We start from the raw sequence: 24,105 nt of genomic DNA, 5'->3' as shown, positions 1-24,105 counted from the left end.
TTCTTTTGACACATGAACACTTTTCTCTTTTATAAAGTCATTTTGCACAATATTCACAACCTAACTTTTTGTTAAAAATTACCAGTCCGTCATATTTTTCTTTAAAATTGTTATATTGTTGCACTGTCCAGCATTCAGGAAGATTATTTTCAATTTTGGAGTTATCGTTTTTTATTTCAATAATTGACATGCTACTTTCTTCAAGTTGGAGTGGTTGTGCTTGTGACTGTTTTGTACCATCCAAGGCCAATTCTGATACAACAAATTCTGATTTTGGTTTCTTATTGAAAAAATCTGTCAGACTCTGTTGCCGTTTCATCTTTTTAAGGGCTACTGCAAAAAAATGTTTTATTTTAATATATTATAATATTATAGAGCAGGAGCAGATGTGCCTATATATTTGAATATTTTTACTGGTTCTGTCCACGTGCCTGTGGTCATATCATAAACTTTTATAAACAAAGCACTGTGCTTATACCATTGATAAACATCAGTCAGAACATACATTTTCTTCATTTTATCGATACTAAACAAAAATTTCTTGCTGAATTAATAAATGGCATAGCCTTTGCAGATTAAATATGATACAATAATGTGTATGACAAACCTGTTTGTCACGGGAAAGTTGTGATAAAAATGTCTTAATTACCACATGCACACTGGCATAAGGATTCCAACATGGAAGAAAATTCTTCCACGGCTTCCGAAATGGGCGATAAGATAACCCTTGAAATCTATATTTCTATTGGTTCGTTGTGTCCTAGCTTCCTATTGTTTTTATTGATTGGGGAAAACCAGCGCACTCATAATATCTCGTGTGAAATTAGGGCTTAACACAAAGCTGAAACAAATGACAGTGTGTCACCCCCTGGTTGTTTGGCACTTTTTCTCTTTATATGTTATATAACAAATATGTTATATGTTTGTTTACTTAAGTAACAAACACGAGGGAATAAAAATGTAGTATATCATCAAAGGTATAATGGGTCTTATGAAATGAATAAATAAATATTACAAGCATAGTTCCGTCTAATTTTTTTTACCTGTGGACGGAATGAACATTACTACGGGCACTTAGAATACGCTGTTGTGTAGATGAATGTTAAAAAAGAGTAACGAATGTAAATTTGTGATTTCCACATTGGGTGGCTGCCCAGGTGCCCATCTTAGAGAGAACCCTAATCACAAGTGCCATTTTAACAACTGGTTTGCCGAACTCAACAAAAAATTAGGTATCGGTTCTGCCGAACTGGTGTGAACCGGCTGAATCCCACCACTGCCTGCGGGTAATTGTGCAGGCAGATATGTTTTCAGACAGTGCAGTCAGATATGATGTTTTCGGACAGTGCACAGGCTTCCAGAGTAGGTCAGTGGGGTCTTGTCAATGATATAGGGGAATTTTGCAAGCAGGGATAAGAAGGTGATTATCTCCTTGTATAAGGCAACGCTCAGGCCACACCTTCGGTACTGTGTACAGGTCTGGGAGCCTCATTTTAAGAAGGATGTAGAGTTGCTAGAATGCGTGCAGAGAATGGCAACAAAACTGATGTGGGGAACAAAGGGGCACTCTTAAGAAGAAAGGCTTAAGTTCTGCAAATTGCAGCTTTTGGAGTATCTGTGAAGTGATCTGATTGAGGTGCATAAGGCCTTGAATGGATTGAGCAAGCTGAATGCTGATGGGATTCTTCCTGTTGCTCGGATTACACACCTGAGGGGCATAGTTTCAAACTGAGGAAAGACAGTTGTAGAATAGATGTGCAGAAATTTGCCTTTAGCCAGTGGGTAGTTGATTACTGGAACAAACTTCCATCTGTTGTTGTGGAAGTTTATAGCTTAAATAAATTCAAGGCAGAACTAGATAAACATTTGGAATGAATGGATCAGTGAAAGGCGCCTCCGTAGCCAGGTGGAAAGGAGCAGCAGTGCGTAGCACACACTTCTTGATTAGACCTGGGTTCGAGCCCGTCATCACCAAATACGGAGGATGCGGAAAGGTCAGGGAATGACCACCGCATATCCCGGAGCAATATGGCCTTAGTTGCTAATGCTCCTAAAAACCAAATAACAAACGATCAGTGAAATGGGAAGGTTTTTTTTTTTTTTTTTTTTTTTTTGACTGATGCTGTATAAGCTTGCTTTCTTTTATCATATGCCTGTACTAATGCTAAAATGCTAATGCTAAAGTTAGAATAAATTGGAAATTAACAAAATCACTTCATTGGACATGTGCAAACTGCAGTAAGGCAAAAAACTGATAATATAAACTGAAAAACTGATTATAATAAAGGGGGTGTTTTCTACTTATTAATATACATCTGTTTGTGAGGGGGGGGGGGAGCTACTTCATAAAAGTGATAACATTAAATGAATGATAACAGTATTTATTGTCACAATAGCTGGCATGCACCCTAATTTTTTTTTTTTTTTTTTAAATTCTGTGAATTTCTGCTTATTTTCGCTAATGAATGGCTGTCTGATGTGCTTGGCTATATTGCAAAATAGAAATGTGGGATCTGTTCTCTATAATGTAATTCTGATGCAAAACTAATTAAAATTGTCTTTCAGTTAGACTTCAAAAATATGACATAATTTCATATATGCAATATTTTCCATGTATAGTGAAATTGGAAAAAGATAACCTGTTTGCCTTGAGTACTGTATGTTGTAGATGTGGTTTTCAATTTCAAGTGGCAGGAAACACTAAAAGACATTTGCAAACAAGCATATAAGGACAGTGTGCAATGCATAGAAAGAAACATAAAAATATATTGCATTTAGCATTTCATAGTGACAACAATGTCAAACGTGCTGAATGTCTTTTTATATCTTTTGTCATGAAGCATATTCTTTTATAATAAAGCATATTCTTCCTATGAGAAGTGCTGATCATACAGATGTGTTGTTCAGACGTGTTTCCTGCTTTGGAAAGAACAAAAAAATATAGTTGTGGAATAACAAAAACAACAGGCAGTGTTAGTAAACAGTGCATGTTATATTTGCATTGGTAGGGAAAGAAATGGTAGTGACGACTCTCTAAAATGGGCCATTTTTGATTTCTATGGAATCACTTTTGTTATGAAATAAAAGGAATTCCATGTTATATCACAATGTGGTGACCTTTTGTATAAAAAAAAGAAAGAAAGAAAGAAAGAAAAAAAAAAAGCAGCTTGGAAAGGTGGGTTGCCAAGGTGCTTGCCCACCCACTGATGATAGGCCAACAAGCCTTGAAACGGTGCCGTCTGGGTGGTGCCCACTGAGAATAAGTAACAATAGTCTTCTCTATTAGTGAAGCGTTACTTATTCGAGGTAGGGAAAAAAATGGTAACTTGTGAAGGAGGAGCACAATATGAGATAAGTTGCATTAATGCCTTTTACACTACTATCATAGTTTTCTCTTTGAGAGTTGTCTATGGTGTTTTTACATCGATATTATATAAATATTTATAACTCTTAAAAATAATATACCCAGTTGCATTTATTCTTACTTAAACAGTATAGATTTTATGCACCTCATGCCAACTTTTTAGCACTAGGTGGATTGCCACTTATCTCAATTTATCATAAAATATGATTAATGTAAGGATTTCATTTAATTAATGCATGCATCTTAAACTGTTACAAACTTGCTCAATTTAAATGAGGTAATACACAACAAGCTATTTTGCTATAACAGTGAAAATAACTATAAATTGGTGATTATTCAGTGACAGAGTTCTTTTTTATATGTAAAAATATTGGTTGATCTTTAATCATTAATATAACTAAAATATTTTTGTTAAATCCTGATGATTGATTAAAATAGATTGAAATGAATAATGATTAAAATTCAGAATGCAAGTTTTCAAAATTATTATTGCAGTAAAGGAATCGCTTAATTATGAAAGAAAAATGGTAGCATTTGATTACTGTATTGAAGTGGAATGTCCCAATTATTGTGGTCCGAGGCTAGATCGAGCAAAGAGAAGGCACATAATAAAGGTACAGTATTGCAAAATAAATACATAAGTAAATAGAGTAAATGCTGAGCTGACCAGTACCTGTCAATATGGAAAGCTTGTGCCATCGCCATATTTTGAAAATAATATATTAAAAAAAAAAATGACAATCACACCTATTTACTTATGTGGTAGCAAAGATTATTATTTAAAGAATTAAATGCCACAGAATTGTATTAATTAAAAACAGTAATGTTTAACAAGCAAAATAAAAAAAAAAGAAAAATCTTGAAGGACATTTTTTGAAATTTTGAAAATGCTGGATATACTGTTTACTTCAGTGTCTTTATTATTCATCATGAATGACTACCAGAGGCAAAATCTGTCCTTTTTTTTTCTGCCACCATAAATGTATCAAATACTTGGGTAAACATGTTTATATTATCATATCTGTTACCCATCTGCTTATTACGGTATCCAAAACAGATGAGAAAGTCTCAAAAAATGTAAATGTGATGTGTTAACCTTAGAACAGAATTTGGATATTTTTAGAAGACTACAAAAAAATGAGTGTGATCTATGGTGTATAGATTGGTGTGGAACCATGAACTTCATATTGTAGCATTGTATATTGTAATGCAGGCACCTATAAAAGGTATAGTGCATTACACTATACAAAGGTAAAGTTTTATTACCTTTGTATATTACCTTTGTTGTAAAGTACTGTTTCGTGTAAAATCCCTCCAAAAGTTTTGGAGAAATTTTATTTGGTTATATATATATATTTTTTTTTTTTACTTCAAGTGAAGTACTGTTTCGTGATTACTGAAAATGGTCCCCAGACTGTGCAATAGAGCAGTGGTCTCCAGAGTGGGGTGCACAAGATGATCCATGAGATGATTTGATAAGCAGAGTGAGTGATGCAATCCTTCAATTTGGATCAGCATACCTATGTGAGGCGACTTTCTCTGCAAATGACTATTATTAAAACCACGTTTAGAAATAAACTTAACTAGGAACCAGATCTTCAGGTAGTTGTCCCAAAATATGAAACCAAGATACACAGCCATAATGAAAAATATTCAAGCACGTTGTTCCCACTAAAAAATGCTGTTGATTTGATTTATGCCAATTTATACTTTAATTTCAATTTCGTTTTGTTTTGCATTTTTGTATCAAATTAGATTGTGATTTTTTATATGTGATTCTAGATATAATGCATACCATGTGAATTATTTATAAATAAAATAAATAGTATTACATTACATTAACTATACTTGTTACATTAATGATTTCATATCATTTTGTACTTGAACTTCAATTTAATTTTGTTTTGTATTTTTTAATTGTGATCTTTTAAAATTATATAACCCCAGGGGCTCACATCTAGTGAGTATGGGCTTGGTACACCTAGGGTCCTGAGCTGGATATCATCATTCTTCTCTCTCTTGGTGATTCCTTTCTACTTCTGACTCTTAATTTCTCTCTCTCTCTCTCCCTCCCTCTCTCTCTCCCTCCCTCCCTCTCTCTCTCTCTCTCTCTCTCCCCCTCTCTCTCTCTCTCTCTCTCTCTCAGGGTAATTCAGAAATTATTTTTTTTTGGCTGGTGCAGCATAAGCCTCAGGCTTCCTTGCACTATAACTTCCTTGCCTCAGGCTAATAATAATAATAATGTGGTTTTAGATATAATGCCTTCCATGTATTCATCATGAATGACTACCAGAGGCAAAATCTGTCCTTTTTTTCTGCCACCATAAATGTATATGCCACCATACTTGGGTATTTGGGTTTATAAATTATAGATTTTGGGTTTATAAATAAAAAAAAATATATTAAACTTATATATTTAATTTTTTATTCTGGGGTGTGCACTAGTCCTTCTAACTAAAATACGGGTGCACACCCAAAAAAGTTTGGAGACCACTGCAATAGAGATTAGCTGTTGTTGAACCATAATTCACAAACAGATTGGTTGGTTGGGTTTTAATGGCCCATCAGCAACTAGGGCTATAATGTGCCAATCACAAACAAACAGATGTTTCATCATTGGCATTAAAGAGTTTTTAAACTGAAATTGATCACTGCTCCTTCTGATTGAGCTATTCAATGGCATACCATCAAATTTAAATCAGGAAAGGGTCTGTGTAATGAACTGGGCATTCTTAGAGCTGAAGTCTTCTGTCTGAATTTCAGTAATCTGCTGCCACAGCATATTCTTGAAATTTCTTACATTTAATTATAAGAAATGATATCCTCTATATACCTGTTCAAAATTTACATTTCTGAAGAAATTAAATTAGGAATATCATTAGAGTTGGATAACATCCTCAGATATGATTTTGGGTTTAATACAACAAAAATTAAGATTTTTGGGAATCATTTTTGTTAAATAGATTTGTAAACAAGGAAAATTTTCGTGTGTGTGGTCCAAAAAGTCAAGTCCAGTCATTCAGCAATCTAGATATGAAAATAATTGTTCTGTATGGTATAGCAGCTAACCATGTTTTATTTTTCTGAAAATTCCACAAGGAGCCAGTTATATTGCTGAGGAGTGCTATAGAAATATGGTGAGTGAGCTATTCATATCATAAATAAGCCGACCGGGCTAGCCGAGTGGGTAAAGTACCTGCCCGGCAACCCAAAGGTCGCGGGTTCGATTCCCGCCTCGGACTTGGATCAGAGTACTGCAAAAACCTTGGGAGGTGCAATATGGCCACAGAAGCCGATGCGCCAACAACTACCAAATCAAAAAAAAAAAAAAAAATATCATAAATAGCTGAAAATATGGTTTCAGAAAGTTGGGCAACAACATACATTGTCGAGGCCACACTATTTCAAGGATCTGGGTATATTCTTACCATGTGTACGCCATATCCAAAAATTTCATTACTTCATACAGCATGCCCCCCCCCCACTTTTTCTTACTATTGAATCCACCATGAATTGTCAAACTAATAGAGTAAGCTTATCTGCGAAAAGAACTAAACCTCCCAAACACTTCCTAGTTCAGTTCACAAATATACGTGGTCTCAATTCTAAACTCAGTGATGCCCATTTCCACTTGCAGTCTGCCAAACCCCATGTACTTTTTCTGACAGAATCTCAGTTATTGGTTAATTCAACTACTGCTCATCTTACCCAAATTATTCACTGTATGATTCCTTTCGCCTCAAAGGTGGTACTTGTGCATATGTCTGTTCCGATATTCCCTGTCAGAGAATTGGTAATTTGGAATCTCCTCTCTTCGATCTTCTCTGGCTTAAAATCTCTCTACTTCACGGTGTCATATTCATATGTTGTCTCTACTGTTCTCCCAACTCCATTAATCACTTGGAGCTCTTTGACTTGCTCTCTTTGCAACTTTACTTTCTCCAGTCCAACTTTCCTAACAGTGAGGTAATTTTCCTTGGTGATTTTAATGTTCACAACTCCATCTGGCTTCCGTTTTCTAGTCACACCGACCCAGCAGGGCGAGATGCTGAGGCTTTTGCAATTACTAATGACCTTCCACAGATTGTTCATTTACCTACAAGAATACTGGACAATCCTAATCATACAGCCAATACACTTGATCTTTTTCTCACAAACAACCCTTCTAAGTACACGGTCGAAGTGAGAGGTCCTATAGGCACCTCAGATCATAACTTGGTGATTCTCTTCTCCAATGGAGCCTTTATCACATGGCTATTCCCAACCTCGTATTGTTTGGCATTACAAGAATGCAAAATGGGATGACCTGCGGGATTTCTTTTCTTTTCCTTGGTCGGACTGCTGTTTCAAAACTTCTGATGTCAACATTTGCTTAGATCGTGTCAGAGAAATTATTCTTGTAGGAATGGAATCCTTTATTCCACACTCCATTCTAAAATCTTGTCCTTGGTTTTCCAATAAATGTGCTAAGGCTGTTCAAGAGAAGAATGTTGCATATCATAATTGGCTTGTTTCCAATTCTTCAGTTTCATTTTCTGCCTACACCAAGCTTGCAGCAATTGTAAAGCAGTCATTAATCAGTCCAAACTAGAATGCCAGAAGTGAGTCAAATTCTGGCACAGAGCTGAATGATTTTGAGTGTCCTTTGAATTTGTTATGGAACAATCATGTCTGACCATATCTGATGTGAATCATGTTACATCTGATTGGATACTATGATACAGTAACAAAGGAATTGATGCAAAAAATAATTTTGATGTATATTTAGATTTTAGTTAAGCTTAGATAAAACACTGTTCTGTAAATTGGAGATTGCAGATTAACATACCAGTTATATGGCACCACACTTAAGTAGAATCAAAAACATATGGAGCAATTATTCAGTCAGATATGAAGTTCACCGAATAATGCAGACAGGCTGCCATGATAGTTCTTTCGGTTTTGTCAATGATATGCAAGACTTTTTTCAGCAAGAATAAATAGGTGGTTATCCAATTGTTTAAGGATTGTTAGGCCACGTATTGAGTACTGAACTGTTAGGCCACATACTGAGTACTGAATACAGATCTGGAAACCTCATTTTAAGTGATTTGGATTTGATTTTGAATGGATTCAGAGAGGAGCAGCAAGATTGGTGAGGGGAGCAAAAAGTATTTTTACCGTGAAAGGCTACTGTTTTGCAAATTGCAGCTTCGTGGGACTAGGCACCTATGACTGAGTTGATCTGACTGAGTTGTTTAAGGCCTTGAATTGGTTGAGTAATTTCAGTGCTCATGGATCCTTCATCTTGTTTAGATTACACACACACACACACACACACACACACACACACACACACACACACACACACACACATAAAGGGGCATAAATTCAAATTGAGGAAGGATGGGTGCATGTAGGCTGGATGTGCAATAATTTTTTTCACCTAGAGTGTGGTTGATAGTTTGTTGGAACAAACTGTCCGGTGTTGTTGAGACGGCTAATTAGAATAAATTCAAGGAAGGGCCCCTAATGCCCTTTGTATAATCTGCAAACTTAGATTAAGTTAGTTTCATTAATATCATTAATTAATATAGAAAACAACAGTGGGCCCAGCAATGAAATCTGGGGGAATCCTTAATAACATTAGTCCAAGCAGAGGAGTGTCCATTGATAACACTCTGCCTCCTCTCACTTAACCACCCCTTAATCTGTAGTAGTAATTTGCCCCTAATGCCACACTGCTCCAATTTATATGGCAGTCAGGTTCAACAGTATGTGCAACAGTTTGTGTGCGATGGTATCAAAAGCTTTTCTTAAATCTAAGTATGTAATACCAAAATAATTTTTTGCATCCAGTTCCTTTGGTACTTCATCACAGTATCCAGTCAGACTGCAAACAAGATTGCCCCTTTACAAATCCATGCTGTGATATTATAACTGCTTCCCGTGTAGATAGTCTTTCTGGAGTAATGCAGCCTGTATTAGTCTTTTAACGAGTGATTCCATTATTTTCCTTGCAACAGAAGATAAGCTGACAGGTCTGTAGTTACTCATGTCACTCTTGATCCCCCCTTTGTGAATGGGTGATACATTTGCACATCTCCATTCCATAGGGACCTCCAGTGAATCCTTAGTATAACTGAATAGATTTCATGCTCAGGTTATGTTTAGCTTCTACAGTTTCTCTTCCACTTTCCTTTCAGCTATCACAAATTCATTTAACTCCCTGTTAGATTTGATATACTTCTGTCATCCCCATCCATAAGAAATTCCTGTTGTGTGAATGTAGATGCTAAATACCTATTCAGTTTGTCAACCTGAGCAGTATTGTGCTGTTTCATTCATTAAATAAAAGTTTACTTTTATTTAATTATTAAAACAGCTTACTTTTGATTATTATTATTCCACAGTACAATAATTTTTAAAGTGTTTAAATCAAAATATTTCATTAAAATTCTTTATTATTCCCAATAAAATAAGATAAAAGCAAGATAGTAAAGAGAATGTAATGACTGATAGCTTTCAACATTCTAGGATGCCTTTGTGAACCTTAAAATTGAGACACTGCTATAGAAAATAAATGACAGGGGAAGGGATCTGATATTGAAGACTGGAGGATCATATAAACAGGTAACTGCTTATATGATTATAAACAGTGCCCTCTTAAGCTATGTGTTGTCCTGATTAATAACCTAATTGAAAATGGAATTGATTCTAAGGCCGGAGTTATGATTAAAGCAAGTGGAAATGGTAGTGATAGTGTATGTTATGTAGGGTGAAATGGTAGTGATACAGTAGATTGTTGAAATAACGGCATCCCAAATAACGGAACATTCGAGCTAATGGCACATTGAGATCGGATGTCTTGCAGTGCTGGAAAAAGAAAATGGCAAGTCACGTGATTACTGTATTTGTTTAAGTTCACCATTTTGAAAGTTAATTCTGTACTGATATCACAGATTATACCATTATTTTACATTTTTTTTAAATTGAATCCCCCCCCTCTACTATGGCTCCTAAAGTTAATAACCTCATACAGAAAAGAAAAGAACAACATCAAAGCCTAGTGATAAACTTGATATAATAATAAAAAATAGAACAGGTGTAAGTAGGAGTGTATTAATGCCAGAATATAACATTGGATATTCAACATGTTTATGTTTTTTATGTGCAGTTAATAAAATTGCATTCTTAATCTCTCTATTTCTTATTTAACCTCATTATTTCTGCATTAAATGTACTAAAAATAAAACTTTCTAGATAATGGAAAAATTTAAATAATGAAATAATGAATCCCGAAGGTGCTGTTTTTCTGAAAGTGTACTGTATAAAGTGGTTCCAACCAGTCAATCACATGGCTGATGGGTGTGATAACCACCATGTAAACTTGATTTGGAAGAGATAAATGCTCTACATTTCAGAATCCTTCCCCCTTTTCCCCAATAGAAGTCTGATATTCATCTATGTTGTTTCACAGATATGACATAGATGAACTCTTAGTTTACTCCAGATAGAAGTTATCACTGTTGGGGCAGTCTATAATCACTCATCAGCAGCATGGTGTGATTTTTTTTTTTTTTTTTTTTGGCTGATGCTGCATAAGCTCATACACTTGCTTTCTTGCATCACATGCCACTACTACTACTTGGATGAGTGCCGCTGATGACCCAATTCAAGTGTGAATTCAATTCTTCATGACCCAATTCAAGTGTGGTATCACTTGTGAGACCATTGACAAAATGTTGCAAAGTAGAGGCCATCCTCCACTTACAGATTCCATTTTACAACGCATGGAAGGTAAGGATAGAATGGAATGAATGGTGCATAGTGTTAGGGTCAGGTGCCACCTGTGGTTCCCACATTTGCGCTATATGTACTGTGAAGAAATACAGTACTACTGTAAATGCTAGAAAGGTGTTCTATGTTGAATGTGAAGTGTTGTGTTGGGTTCTGTTGTTGTTTTGGCATTTGGCCACAGGGCCCCTGGTGAGTCCCCACGTTACTGCACACACCATTAGGATGTAGCCAGGCAGCCCATTATTTTCTGGCTTGTCTCAACCAGGGTCACCTGAGCGTCCTGGATGGAGACAACAAAAAAAAAGTAGAAAAGTCAGTGTGGGAAAGCAAAGCAGTCTAAAAAAGGAGGGAAAGTAAGAAATATTGGGGATGTAGAGGAAGGCATCCCCAAGGTAGATGGGAAGGACTCCATCAGGTGAGTTGGGTATAGCGATAGGGAAGCAGAGTGGACCAAAGCTAATTTGCCTTGTCCTGACCGCCATTTGGCAATCAGGCTAGTGGCCAAACAAGAGTGTATGGATCCTCCAGGATGCATATCAGGTCTTCTAAGCTTATATCCTTCCTGGTAGGGTTTAGGTAAAGATTTCTTATCACATCATTAGGTGGGAAGATGTTGATTGTCTTGAGGAAAGGATCTTCTCCTCTTTAATAGCTCTTGGGCAAAGTGCGTGAAGATTTTATATTCTTTGTTGCAGGATCTTCCTCCCAAAGGACCAAAGATGATGTTCCTGGCCCTTTGGGAGGAAGATCAGTCTTGTAATCATTTGACTTTGTAGATCTTCATAGAGAGGATAGTCATGCATCAGATGTGACCAGCTATCCAGAGCCCCATAATGGTAGTACAGATCCTCATTCCTAAGGATGTGATTTTGGCTTTAATGAAGCCATGTCTTGTCAGAAAGAATATTATATGCAGGCTTGGAGAAATCCATGTTAGAGATTTAAGGTAGGCCTTGTCTACATAGGGAACAAATTTCTTTGTTATTTTCCCTATGGTGGAATTCGTCCATCTTGTCTGTCAGGCTTGTAGCAAGTGGGAGGTGAGTTGATTCTTTTCTGCTTTTGGGTTATTGGTGAGGTCTGTGGTAAAGTTCATGAAGGTGACTATGTACCCCTAGATAGATGGTAAAGGAACCTGCATTAGACCACCTCTAGGTCCAGTGGGAGGGCACCAGCCAGCACCTGCAGTGCATGGGTGCTCAGTGTACAACAGGCCCACATGATGGGGAACAGGATGGATCTCTGAATGGTATATAGCCTTTTTCCTGATGGTCCCAAATACCTCAGACATAGGTTATTGCTGGTAGGAAGACCACCCTGTAGAAGAGTGAAAGCGTGTGGTGGTTGAGGCCTCAATCCTTGCACTTAACTCTTGCTACCAAGGTGGTGTAGTTTCTAATTTTATATTGCAGGTATTTCAGATGTGGTAGGAAGGTGAGTCAGGAGTCCAGAACTATGCCAAGGTATTTTAGCTTTGTGGTGAGCCTGATCGTTGTTCCATCAGTCTTGATCTGTGGGGGTCTTCTCATATTGAGTGTTCCTTTTAGGAGAATGGAACTTGTCTTAGCTGGGGAAATCTGGAGGTTTTGGAGTTTAGTGCATTCCTGCCGGAGTAGTAGTGCCCTGTTTGCTTTGGTCTCGGACTGAGCCCTGGAATCTGCAGCCGGGCCAGATCAGATCATCCACATAGGCCTGAGAGATGATGCCAAGGTCTGCATATTATGTGAAGTCTCTGGCAAAAATGCAAAGAAAAGTAACAAAAATGTTTACTTATGTAAACACTAGAGGGAAATGGATGAATCACAACAACTTGGAGCTGACAAACTGAATGTGACTTTGCTTTTATATTCACACATCAGGAATATTTTAGGGATAGAGATACCAAAGGGATAAGAGTAGAAGAGAATGATTTCTCATTCATTTCCAACAGACTGAAAGGAAAGCACCTGGATCTCTCCATTGTCCAAGCATATTAAGAAAGCTAGGAAGAGGTCAGCAAAACTTTCAGTATTAAGGAATTCATTGAGTACAATGAATATTCTGTGGAGTGGCCCCTGTCACAGGAGCAGCCCCAGTACAAAGTCTTGGGGACAGCTCCTATAGATATAGGTATGTTAAGGGTGTAACGGCTCCTGGGATTTCTCCCATCTCCAAGTATGTTCTATGTATCGAGTGACAGCACCCTGTCAAAGCCAGAGATTTTAAGTGTTTGGATCATGTGATATGTAGTGTGTTGTGCCCATTGTTCATCCAGTCTGTTAGCGGCTGGGCCCCTGGTGGGACCTTACGTTACCATATCCAGCCATGGGAAGGCCGGCCAGGCGTACCATTAAGACAAATGGTACATCCGGTCCCTGAGATTTCAGTGGAGGACATAAGAAATAAAAGATGAATGAGGCCTATTCTGCCAGCAACTTGAGAAATTTCTCTGGATGAAATTATGTGCTGGAAATGTCAAGCTTTTGAGGCTTAATAGGTCAGGCAAGAATTTAGGTGTTAATTAAAATATGTGGGGCAGATGTGGTTTGAAGTGAAGAAGGGTAGGCTGGGGGGGGAAAGGAAATAAGGGGCAATAGAGTAGATGGTCCCTGCAAGCAGTGGAGCATACCCTTGCCCCACCAGAAGGAAAATGGCAGAGGGAGAAGGGGGGAACAAGTTCCTCTCCCCCATCAGGGGAAGGGATTAAAAGGTATCTCGCTAGTGCAGGTTAGAGAGTGCCAAATGGGCTTCTATACATTGCAAGATGTTAACTTGCTAGTGTTATGTTCAGTATTTGGGTCTAAAAGATGGGGCCCTACTTCTATTATGGTGTGTCATTTTCTTTAGGGAGGTAAAAGGGTTCCTCATCTTGTAAACAGTAGCTATGAAAATTGGATTAAGGCCATGTAGTTGTCTTGTTCTTGTAAAATGATGTGCTCTTCATTCCTGAATAGTGAGTGGATAGTCGTGTATAGTTGTCCACGCAGGCCCTCGAAGAGGTCGCACTCATGAAGGAGGTGCTCCCAGGATTCTTCTTGTCCACAGGCACAGAATGGGGTGTCTGTGAGACCAAATTCCTGCAGCTTTCTTCTAAAGGAGCCATGCCCAGTCAGTAAAAATGTGGTGTATAGTCCAGGATAGCCATGATGGGGAAAGAGTGGATACACCCTGCTGATATCTGGGAGGAGCTTCTTGGTAATGATTCCTTTGGTGGATAAATTCCATTGGTTCTGCCAGGTGTCTTTTAGCTATTCTGTGTAAGCCTTTTGTGTTGTAAGGTTTTGCTAATTGTTGGGTCAACAGTGAAATCCATGTGGGTTACCGCTCTTCCTTTCGAGTGTTGGTACAGCAGCCCACAGCGCAAAACCTCCAGGTCCAGGGGAAGGGATCCACCCAGGACCTGGAGTGTGTGGGTGCTGACAGTACAAGTTTGGTAATCGTAAGTAATGTGAAGCGTTGAATGGATTCAGGCTTTCATTTGTTCTATGCTGTATTTGCCTTGACACACACACACACACACACACACACACACACACACACACACACACACACACACACACACACACACACACACACAGAGAGAGAGAGAGAGAGAGAGAGAGAGAGAGAGAGAGAGAGAGAGAGAGATGTACCACACCCCTGCAGCATATGTCACGGCTGGGATGAAGACTGACTTATATAAGAGGGACCTCTTTTTCCATAGGCCCCACAGCCCCTATGGATCAGATGGGTGACTCTATGGTATGGGACATTTACAGTGATGCTCCAACCTGTGAGGTAGCATTGGATGTTTCTGTAGAGATTGCCAGATAGATTGCTCTTATGTAGGTGGAGGACGCTCAGTTCACCTCACTTTGGTGGCGTCCTCAGCCACCAAAGTGAGGTGAACACCCCAGAAACGTCTAAGGAAACCACAAGGAAAATTTCCTGGTAGTTTTTGTAGTGGATATGATTTTGCAGAGCATCAACTGTTTGAAGCCATACTGGTTGGTTGAATTAAGGTTTGCTGTGTTATAGTGGGCTTTTAAGTCTTTTGCAGATGAGGTATTGAAGAAGTGTTCAGGACAGAAAGAGGGTGATGGGTTGTGGGGGATTCTGGAGGTTTTGTAGGGTTCTTCAAGATTAGGCTCAGGTTTGCTGTCTTCCAGTCAGTAGACAGACTTCCATCGAAGAGGTTGAGTATGAGGTCAGGGCTGTGCTATGCGGTTTTCTTAACTATGTCTGGTTCAAGCACATCTGGGATGGGGCATTTTTTGTCCTGAAGTCTGCAAGCAACTGCGTGTAGTTCTTCAGTGGAGAAGGGAGGTTCTATTTTCTCTGAGTTATAATCATTATTTTGGCAGAATTTTAGCTGTTCTTTGGTCTATGGATTTATGGGTGGTTGTAGAATTGAGTTCAATGTATTATCTATGGAGCTTTCCCAGGAGTTTGTTGTAGTGCTTTGTTAGGTTGTTGTGGCCGCCATGGCCTCCCCCTCTGCAGAATTTTAGTTCTGACCTTGTACACAACAAGGTCAGAACTAAGAACCTGGTCTCTACCACCGAGAACTTGGCGTTCTCGGTGGTAGAGACCAGGTTCTTAGTTTTTAGTCGTGCTCCCACGACTTCTTTTTGCATCTTCTGATTGCATATGTATATAGGTGTCTTATTTTCCTGTATCTTTGCCTGAGGTGTTCCACCTCTGCAATAGGCCAGGATCACCTAGTGCAGGGGTTCTCCACCGGGGAGGGGGAGATTTTGGGGTTTGGGGGGGGGGAGAATTGGGACCACAATTGACCTTTCTACAAACTACAATTCTACAGATTGTACAAAATCTACAGGACATCGCACTTTATTGGATGTTGCATATTAAATTACAAATAAAGATAAATATTTCACTTTTTTATCTTTTTGAATGCACCTTTTGAGTCAGAGAATCTTGGAAACGGAGGGAATGACATCAATCTTGGCAAGGGGAGGAATGACATTCTGACATAGGGTGAAAAGGGTGCACGGGACAAAAAAAGTTCAGAACCACTGCCCTAGTGTGTTGACGGTTTCTTTTGGGAGTTACTAAGAACTAAGCATACTAAGAACTTTGTCTGCCCTGTCTTGGGCAGACAAAGCACAGCTCATGAATATGCACAATATACATCTTTGCTGCTTTTATATAGAGTATTGATCAGATCCCGTTCAGATTATGGTGCTCCACTCTTATGATTTTGCCTGAAAGAGTACACTACGTTGGCTGGATCCTGTACAGTATAGTGCATTATGGATTGAACTTGGTTCTTTCGGGACATCTCCTACCCATATTGATGCTTGCCCCCTCTTTACCTCAACATTAAACATTACTACTTAAGTACTCAGCCAAAATACAAAGCTGCTGTCTGCATCCTATTGAACCATACCTCTTTAACCCACCACTGCAAAATCTCTATAGAAATAAACCCAGTAAAATAAGACCAGTAGGCTTATGCCTCATTGAATCAACATAGATTGGAATGTTCCTATTTTCAAGAGGCAACAAGTAATGAATTACTCTCAACCATTTTGGATTCCCTCTCAATTAATTTGCAATACTTATCTTCACAAGTGGGGAAAGAATCACCTACTGATACTCAATGTGAAACAACTCCATGCAAGCCATATTCAGAAATATGCTGATATTTTGCCAATATATACTGATGGCTCCAAATCACATTCAGCCGTTGGAGCAGTGGCAGTATTTCTCTCTAGCATCATTTCCGCTGCCCTTGAATCTGAGTATAGCAGCTTCTCAGCAGAACTGCATGCAATAAAATTAGCTTTAAAAAACCTGAATCTCTACCCATTTTTAAAATGCATAGCACAGACTCTCTCTCAGCTCAATTTCCTCCACACCTCTTAATACTGAATACATCATGAGTAGTCAAACTAATAGGAAAAACTTATCTGTGAAAAGAGCTGAACCTCCCAAACACTTCCTTGTTCATTTCACAAATATGCATGGTCTCAATGATATCCATTTCCACTTACATTCTGTCAAACCCTCATGTACTTTTTCTGAAAGAATTCTAATTATTAGTTCATTCAACCACTGCTCACCTCCGTTGTCCTAATTATTCGCCATATGATTCCTTTCCCTGAAAAGGTGGTATTTGTACATATGTCCACTCCAATATTCCCTGTCAAAGACTTAGTAATTTGGAATCTCCTCTTTTCGATTTTCATTGGCTTAAAATCTCTCTACCCAGTCTGTCAAATTAATCTGTTGCCTTTATCATTCACTCACTTTCACTGATCACTTGGAACTCTTTGGCTTCCTCTTTGAAACTTGACTTTCTCCAGTCCAACTTTCATTGACTTTCTCCAGTCCAACTTTCATTTCTCCAGTCCATTCATTGGTGATTTTAATGTTCACAACTCCAGCTGGCTTCCATTTTCTAGTCACATGGACCCAGCTGGTCGAGATGCTGCTGAGCCTTTTGCAATTTCTAATGATCTCACACAGCTTGTTCATTTCCTACCAGAATAGCAGACAATTCTAACCATGTAGCCAACATGCTCTATCTTTTTCTCACAACAATGCTTCCAAGTACACGGTTGAGGTCATTGGTCCACCTTAGGCACATCAGATTACAACTTGGTGATGGTCTCTTCTCTAGTGGAGCCTTTCTCTCGTGGGTATTCTCACCCTCATGTTGTTTGGAATTACAAGAATGCAAAATGGGATGATCCGTGAGGTTTGTTTTCTTCTTCTCTTTGGCTGGATTACCGTTTAAATGTCCTTAAGGTTTGCTGTGTTATAGTGGGCTTTTAAGTCTTTTGCAGATGAGGTATTCAAGAAGTGTTCAGGACAGAAAGAGGGTGATGGGTTGTGGGGGATTCTGGAGGTTGAATGAACTTATATCAATGTGTGTTCAGATTGTGTCAGTGAAATTATTCTTGTAGGGATGAAATCCTTTATTCTACACTCCACCTTAAGGCCTTGTCCTTCATCTAAACCTCAGTTTTCCAATAAATGTGTTAAGGCTGTTCAAGATAAGAATATTGCTTATTGCAATTGGCTTGCATCCAAATCTCCAGGTTGATTTTCTACCAAATCTCACAATAATTGTAAAGCAGTTTTTAATTAGTCCAAACTAGATTTTGAACAAGCTAAGAGTAGAAAACCTGTTTCTTGTCAAAATGGTAGTTGAACATTCTGATTTCTTGCTATCTCTATTGGCAGCAAAGTTTGTGCATCACTATACCTACTTCTCACAAAACTTGATGGTTCTGTTGCTACCTCAGATAAAAATAAAGTCAACCTGCTAGCATTCTACTTTTCTTCCAACTCATGTATTGATGAGAATGGTAAACCACCTCCTACCATTCCCCATACACTGACTTAGTGCTTTCTTTGGTTTTATGTTGAGAGGATGTCAGAAGAATTTTGAGCAGTCTTGATGCCAAGAAAGCACTAGATCCTGGTGGTATTTTTCCACCTGTTCTAAAAACCTGTGCTCCTTCACCTCACTGCTATTCTGTGTCACCTTTTTAAACTTTTTTATTCCACAGGTATTTTCCCTTCTCCTTAGAAATTTGCTCATATCCAGCCAGTTCTTTAAAAGGGTGACAAACCCCTCCAATCCAATTATTATCCCATTGCACTTACTTTTACACTTTCTAAAGTAAATCCATTAACTGCCAACCCCTAAAACTGTCTAGAAACCTTCCATCTGATCAATGAGCCAACATGCTTTAATTAATCACCAAATCAACCAATCTTATCAGTGATCGCAGTATTTATTCCATTAGCATTGATTTGTTGGTGATATTCTGTATTATGTTACCCAGCTATGGACAAATTCAACGGAAAAGTTTGGTGAAACTCAAGCAGTTACTCTTAACATATCAAGTGTTTCGGATTATGTTTAGCATAAAGATCTAAATAAGCTGCTATCATTGTTTTCCAGCTGTTTTTTTGTAATTAGGTGTCCACTTTTCTCTCTGATGGCTCTCCATCATCTGATTTCTCACTAATGCCAGTGTTCTCCAAGTTTAAGTTCTTTCTCTCATTCTTTTCCTCTTGCATATTAATGACCTTCTTCCACCTACTGGAAATCCTATCCATATTTTTGTAATGATAGCACATTGCATTTCACCTTTCAGTTGGAGAAACCTTACCCTGTTGAACAGCTTTAACTTCTTTGAGTATCTGCTACCATTTCCTTAAATACTGATCTCCAAGTAATTCTCCAATGGGGCAAAGATAAATCATTTAATTTTAATCCTTCTGAGACTCAGTCCTCTCTTATATCTCGCAAAAAGGATTCTTCTGTTCTGTACTTATCTTTGATGATATTTAGATTTATAGACAAGACCATATCTCTCTATCTCTCTCTCTCTCTCTCTCTATCTCTCTCTCTCTGTTATGGATTACTCTGACTTCTGAGATCTCTCTCTTTTTATAAACACATCACAAATATTGCTTCCTCTGCAGGCACCTCCATAGCCAGGTGGGCAGGAGCAGCAGTGCGTAGCACACGCTTCTTGATTTCGAGCCCAAGACCCCCAAATACAGAGGATGCGGAAAGGTCAGGGAATGACCACCGCATATCCCCGGAGCAATATGGCCTTAGTTGCTAATGCTCCTTAAAACCAAATAACAACAACAAAATAAATAACAACAGCTTCCCCTGCATTTAAAACAGTGGTGTCCAACCTGCGGGCCGGATCTGGCCCGCGGATAATTTTTATAAGGCCTGTGCGGAAAATGAACTAGAACAGTATCAATTGCCACTGCGTGTACAGGCATGCAAGCGTCCAGCTCGGCTGTATGAAACAGGTACATGTGGTTCAGTGCAGTCGTATGTATGCTAAATACAGTTATGTATTTTAATATAGCTTGTTCATTGCATTGAATTAATTATTAATTTCTATTGAATTTAAAAAAAATGGAGTGTCGTGTTTTTGATCCAAGGTGGATTGAAGACTATTTCTTCATTGATTACCACAAAAAAGCAGTGTTTGGTGTGTCAGGAGACTGTGTGAGTTTTTAAAGAATATAACACTGATTCCAATCATAACTATTATGATCAACATAAAGGAGTGCTGGGAAAAGAAAAGTGTTCAAAGTTACAAAACAAATTAAGAAAACAACAAAACATACTGAAAACATATCAGTCAAGAAATTTATCTGCTGTATGTGCCAGTTATCAAGTTGCACATTCGATCGCTTTTGAAAGTAAACCGTTCAATGATGATGAATTTGTTAAGCATTGTTTGTTAAAAGTTGTGGAAGAAATTTGTTCGGAGAAACGAACAATGATACAAGACATTAGTTTGTCTCGACAAACAATTATGCAAATAGTAGAAGATATTGGAAAGAATTTGTTTGAACAACTTTTGGAAAACATAAATTAAATGAAATATTTTAGTGTGGCTCTGATGACAATGCTGATGTAAATGACACAGCCCAACTCTTCATCTTAATACATGGAATTCATGATAATTTTGCACCAGTTGAAGATTTAGCTCATCTACAGAGTATGCGCGAAACAACTGTAGGTGAAAATCTTTTTGAAAAGTTTTGCCAATCTATCGAAAAGTTAGGATTAAATATTAAAAACTTGGTAGGAGTCACAACTGGTGGTGCAAAAAATTTGATAGATATCGGAGCTGAAACTCTGATTGGAATTCACTGCATTGTGCACAAAGAAGCTCTTTATGAGAAAGTTGTTGTTTGTTATTTGTTGGCACATTGGCTTCTGTGGCCATAATGCACCTCTCATGTTTTTTTAAGGGAAAGTATTGGACCTCCAACACGTTATGAATGTGGTTATTTCAACTATACATTTTACAAGATCACATGGCCTTAATGTAGCTGTTGAAACATCACCAAATGTTTCACACAGAAAAAGGGAAACCAATAAAACAACTTCAAATATGGATTGTCTGTTTGACCTTGCAATTCATACATACATTTCTAGTCATTTAAATGCTGTTAATTTAAAATTACAAGCAAGAGGCAAATTGGTCTGATTTGTTTGGTGGCGTCAAATCATTTCAGAAGAAGTTGCTATTATTTAAGCCCGGAAAACAAGATGCAGGATATTTCAGAGACTGCTGGGAGTCATTGCTGTATAAGTGAACACATGGGTTGTGTTAGGGTAGCTAAGAATAGGAACAGGTGCATGTATACTTGCGTGCACACCAATGCTAGGAGTTTGGTAAATAAATTTGATGAATTTGAGGTATTGCCCAAAACATCAAAGGCAGATATTGTTGGAATATCAGAGACGTGGTGTCACACAGATATAAGGAATGCAGAACTGGAATTTGGGAAGTACAATGTGTACAGAAAGGATAGACAGGATAGGAAAGGAGGAGGGGTTATGCTGTTAGTTAAGAAACACATAAAATCCAAGGAAGTGAAGCCAGTCAACATCGCTGGACAGTGCAGTGCTGACTCAGTTTGGTGTGACATGACCATTGGGAGATCAAAATTGAGAGTAGGAGTGTGCTATAGGCCTAATGACTCTGATGAGTATAATAAGAAACTGTACAGGGAAATAGAGTGGGCCAGTAAATCATAGAGTCTTATAATGGCTGATTTTAATTTCCCAGATATTAACTGGAATTTGTGGGTTGGTCACTAGCAAGACTTTTGTGGATTTATTGGATGATTTTTTTCTACATCAGCATGTTCAGGAGGCAACTAGAGAGAGTAATACTCTTGATTTGATTATCAGTAGTGATTCTTCATGCATTAAGAATCTGCAGATAAAGGAATCACTAGGTGGCAGTGATCAGTGTTCTCAAGTGGGATTTACTCAAAGAGGTAACTACCATCAGGGGTAAAGGGAAGGGTTTTTGCTTTCGTAAAGGCTACTATGATGGTCTGAGACAGTATTTAAATTCTATACAGTGGGACCAACTGATGATGATGTTACCAACAGCATATTCAAAATGGGAAGCATTCAAAGAACTTATCTTGGAAGCTACTAGGCTTTACATACTAACTAAGAAATATTGTTCAAGTTTTAGGCCTAAATGGATGACAGATGAACTAATGAGACATATGGCAGAGAAGAAAAATGCATGGGATACATATAAATTAATGGGTGACATGGAAGCCTATGATAGATATAAGCTGGTCTGTAACCAAGTCACAAAGGAGATTAGGCAGGCAAAGGCAGATTATGAGAAATCCTTGGCAAAGGATGCAAAGAAAAACAGACAAGAGTTCTTTACCGATGTAAACTCTAGAAGAAAAGGGATGAATCAGATTGGTCCACTGGATATTGATGGTTCAACAGTTGAGGATCCTGCTCAGGTGGCTAACAAACTAAATGAGTATTTTGCATCTACATTCACACATGAGGGGTAGCATTAGTAGCATTAGCATTAGTAGAGACATATCATGCAAGAAAGCAAGCTTATGCAGCATCAGCCAAAAAAAAAAAAAAAAAAAAACTTCAATTTCACCCCTCCTTTCGTTCGAAAGGAGTGGTGAAATTGCAAAAATAATTGTACAAAGTGAATGTTGTACTGAACTAAAGGAGAAACACATTTCCAAAGAATCGTTGCCTTTCATTATTGCAATTACTTTTTGACAAGTTTGAAAGTCGATTTTCTGATATAAAATCCCATGAAAAAACATAAGCTTTTGTTTGAGAACCCATTTACTTCTATGCCTGGAAACTACAATCCCAGATTGCAACTTGAAATTATTGATCTTCACGCCAAAATTTCATTCAAAAATAAGTATATAGACTGCAAAAATAAACTATATTGAATTCTACAAGGCTTTCCCGTCTGAAGATTTTCCTCTAATAAAAAAACATGCCATGAAAATGGCTACTTTGTTTGGATCAGTGTATGTTTCCAAGCAGATTGTTTTCACTCGTAAAATCAAATAAATATTTAAAAAGAAACAGAATAACAGATGAGCATTTTTTTTTTTTAATGAAAACCCCAAACACGAGAGGTATTAGAACCTATAGTACCGTGCATGGGTTGGAGGTTGAGAAGACGAAAGAAGATATTTGTTGACTTGAACTTCTGTAGACTGTAATTTTCAGGAAATACGTATGAAGGAATTTTGTTGCAGAAAACCGGCAGTTGAATGAATAAACTAGGAAGATGAAAAGTTAGTTCTGTGAGTTTGAATTTGGAGAGTAAATGGATATTGGTTGATGGCGGCACATGTTCGGATTGTTTTGAAAGAGAGAGCGGGAATTATTGAAGCAAATTCAGAAGAACAGTGCCCATGGAAGTATCTGTAGAAGAGGCATGCAGCAGAAACAGTACGTCTATGAGACAGCGAGCGGAGAGATTCTGTTAGAGATGAGTCATTAATTAACCTAACTGCCCTCTTCTGAATGTAATCTAGAAGCTTGAGAGAGGTTTTGGGTGCATCGCCCCAGATGTGGGAACAATGTTCCATGGTAGGGCGGATTTGCGATTTGTACAGAGTGAACAGCTGTTTAGAAGAAAAGTAGTGCCGAGAGCGAAAGAGAAAACCAAGTATTTTAGATGAAGAGGAAGCAATATTAGTAATCTGCTTGTGCCAAGAGAGATTAGAAGTCAGGATAATCCCCAAAAGAGATATATATAATCTTGTCTAGAAATCGGAATGTCACTAAAGATAAGCATAGGAGCAGAAGAATCCTTTTTGCGAGATATAAGACAGGACTGAATTTTAGAAGGATTGAAATCAAGTAAGTTGTCTTTCCCCCATAGGAGATTGGCATTTAAGGAATTGATTGTGGATATTCGAGAAGTTGAAGCTGATTGAGCAGGGCAAGGTTTCTCAAAATGGAAAGTGGAATGCAATGTGCTATCATCGGCAAAACTATGGATAGGATTCCGATCAATGAAGGAAGGTCATTAATATACAAGAGGAAAAGGATAGAGAAAAGAAAACCTTGGGGGACACCAGCATTAGTAGTGAAGTTAGAAGACAGAGTGCCATCTACCATCACCCTCAGTGAGCGGTCAGAGAGAAAACTGGATAACCAATTACAAAGAACAGTT

The 24,105-nt window shown here is 38.0% G+C and overlaps 1 protein-coding gene across 1 annotated transcript in view; it reads left to right on the top strand.

The window, feature by feature from the left end:
- The window catches only part of LOC150089299 (non-canonical pre-mRNAs endonuclease FASTKD5, mitochondrial-like), a 237,230-nt gene that overhangs the window by 40,245 nt on the left and 172,880 nt on the right, over positions 1-24,105 (top strand). Inside the window, exon 2 of the mRNA XM_090368479.1 lies at positions 3,860-3,978. Within this exon, the coding sequence (XP_090224605.1) occupies positions 3,860-3,978 (119 nt within the window). The remainder of the gene's footprint in view (positions 1-3,859; positions 3,979-24,105) is intronic.

Source organism: Mastigoproctus giganteus, chromosome 2 (assembly GCF_048544385.1).
Source record: "Mastigoproctus giganteus isolate SK-2022 chromosome 2, ASM4854438v1, whole genome shotgun sequence".
Taxonomy (NCBI): domain Eukaryota; kingdom Metazoa; phylum Arthropoda; class Arachnida; order Uropygi; family Thelyphonidae; genus Mastigoproctus; species Mastigoproctus giganteus.
This window is presented reverse-complemented; position numbering and strand designations above follow the sequence as displayed.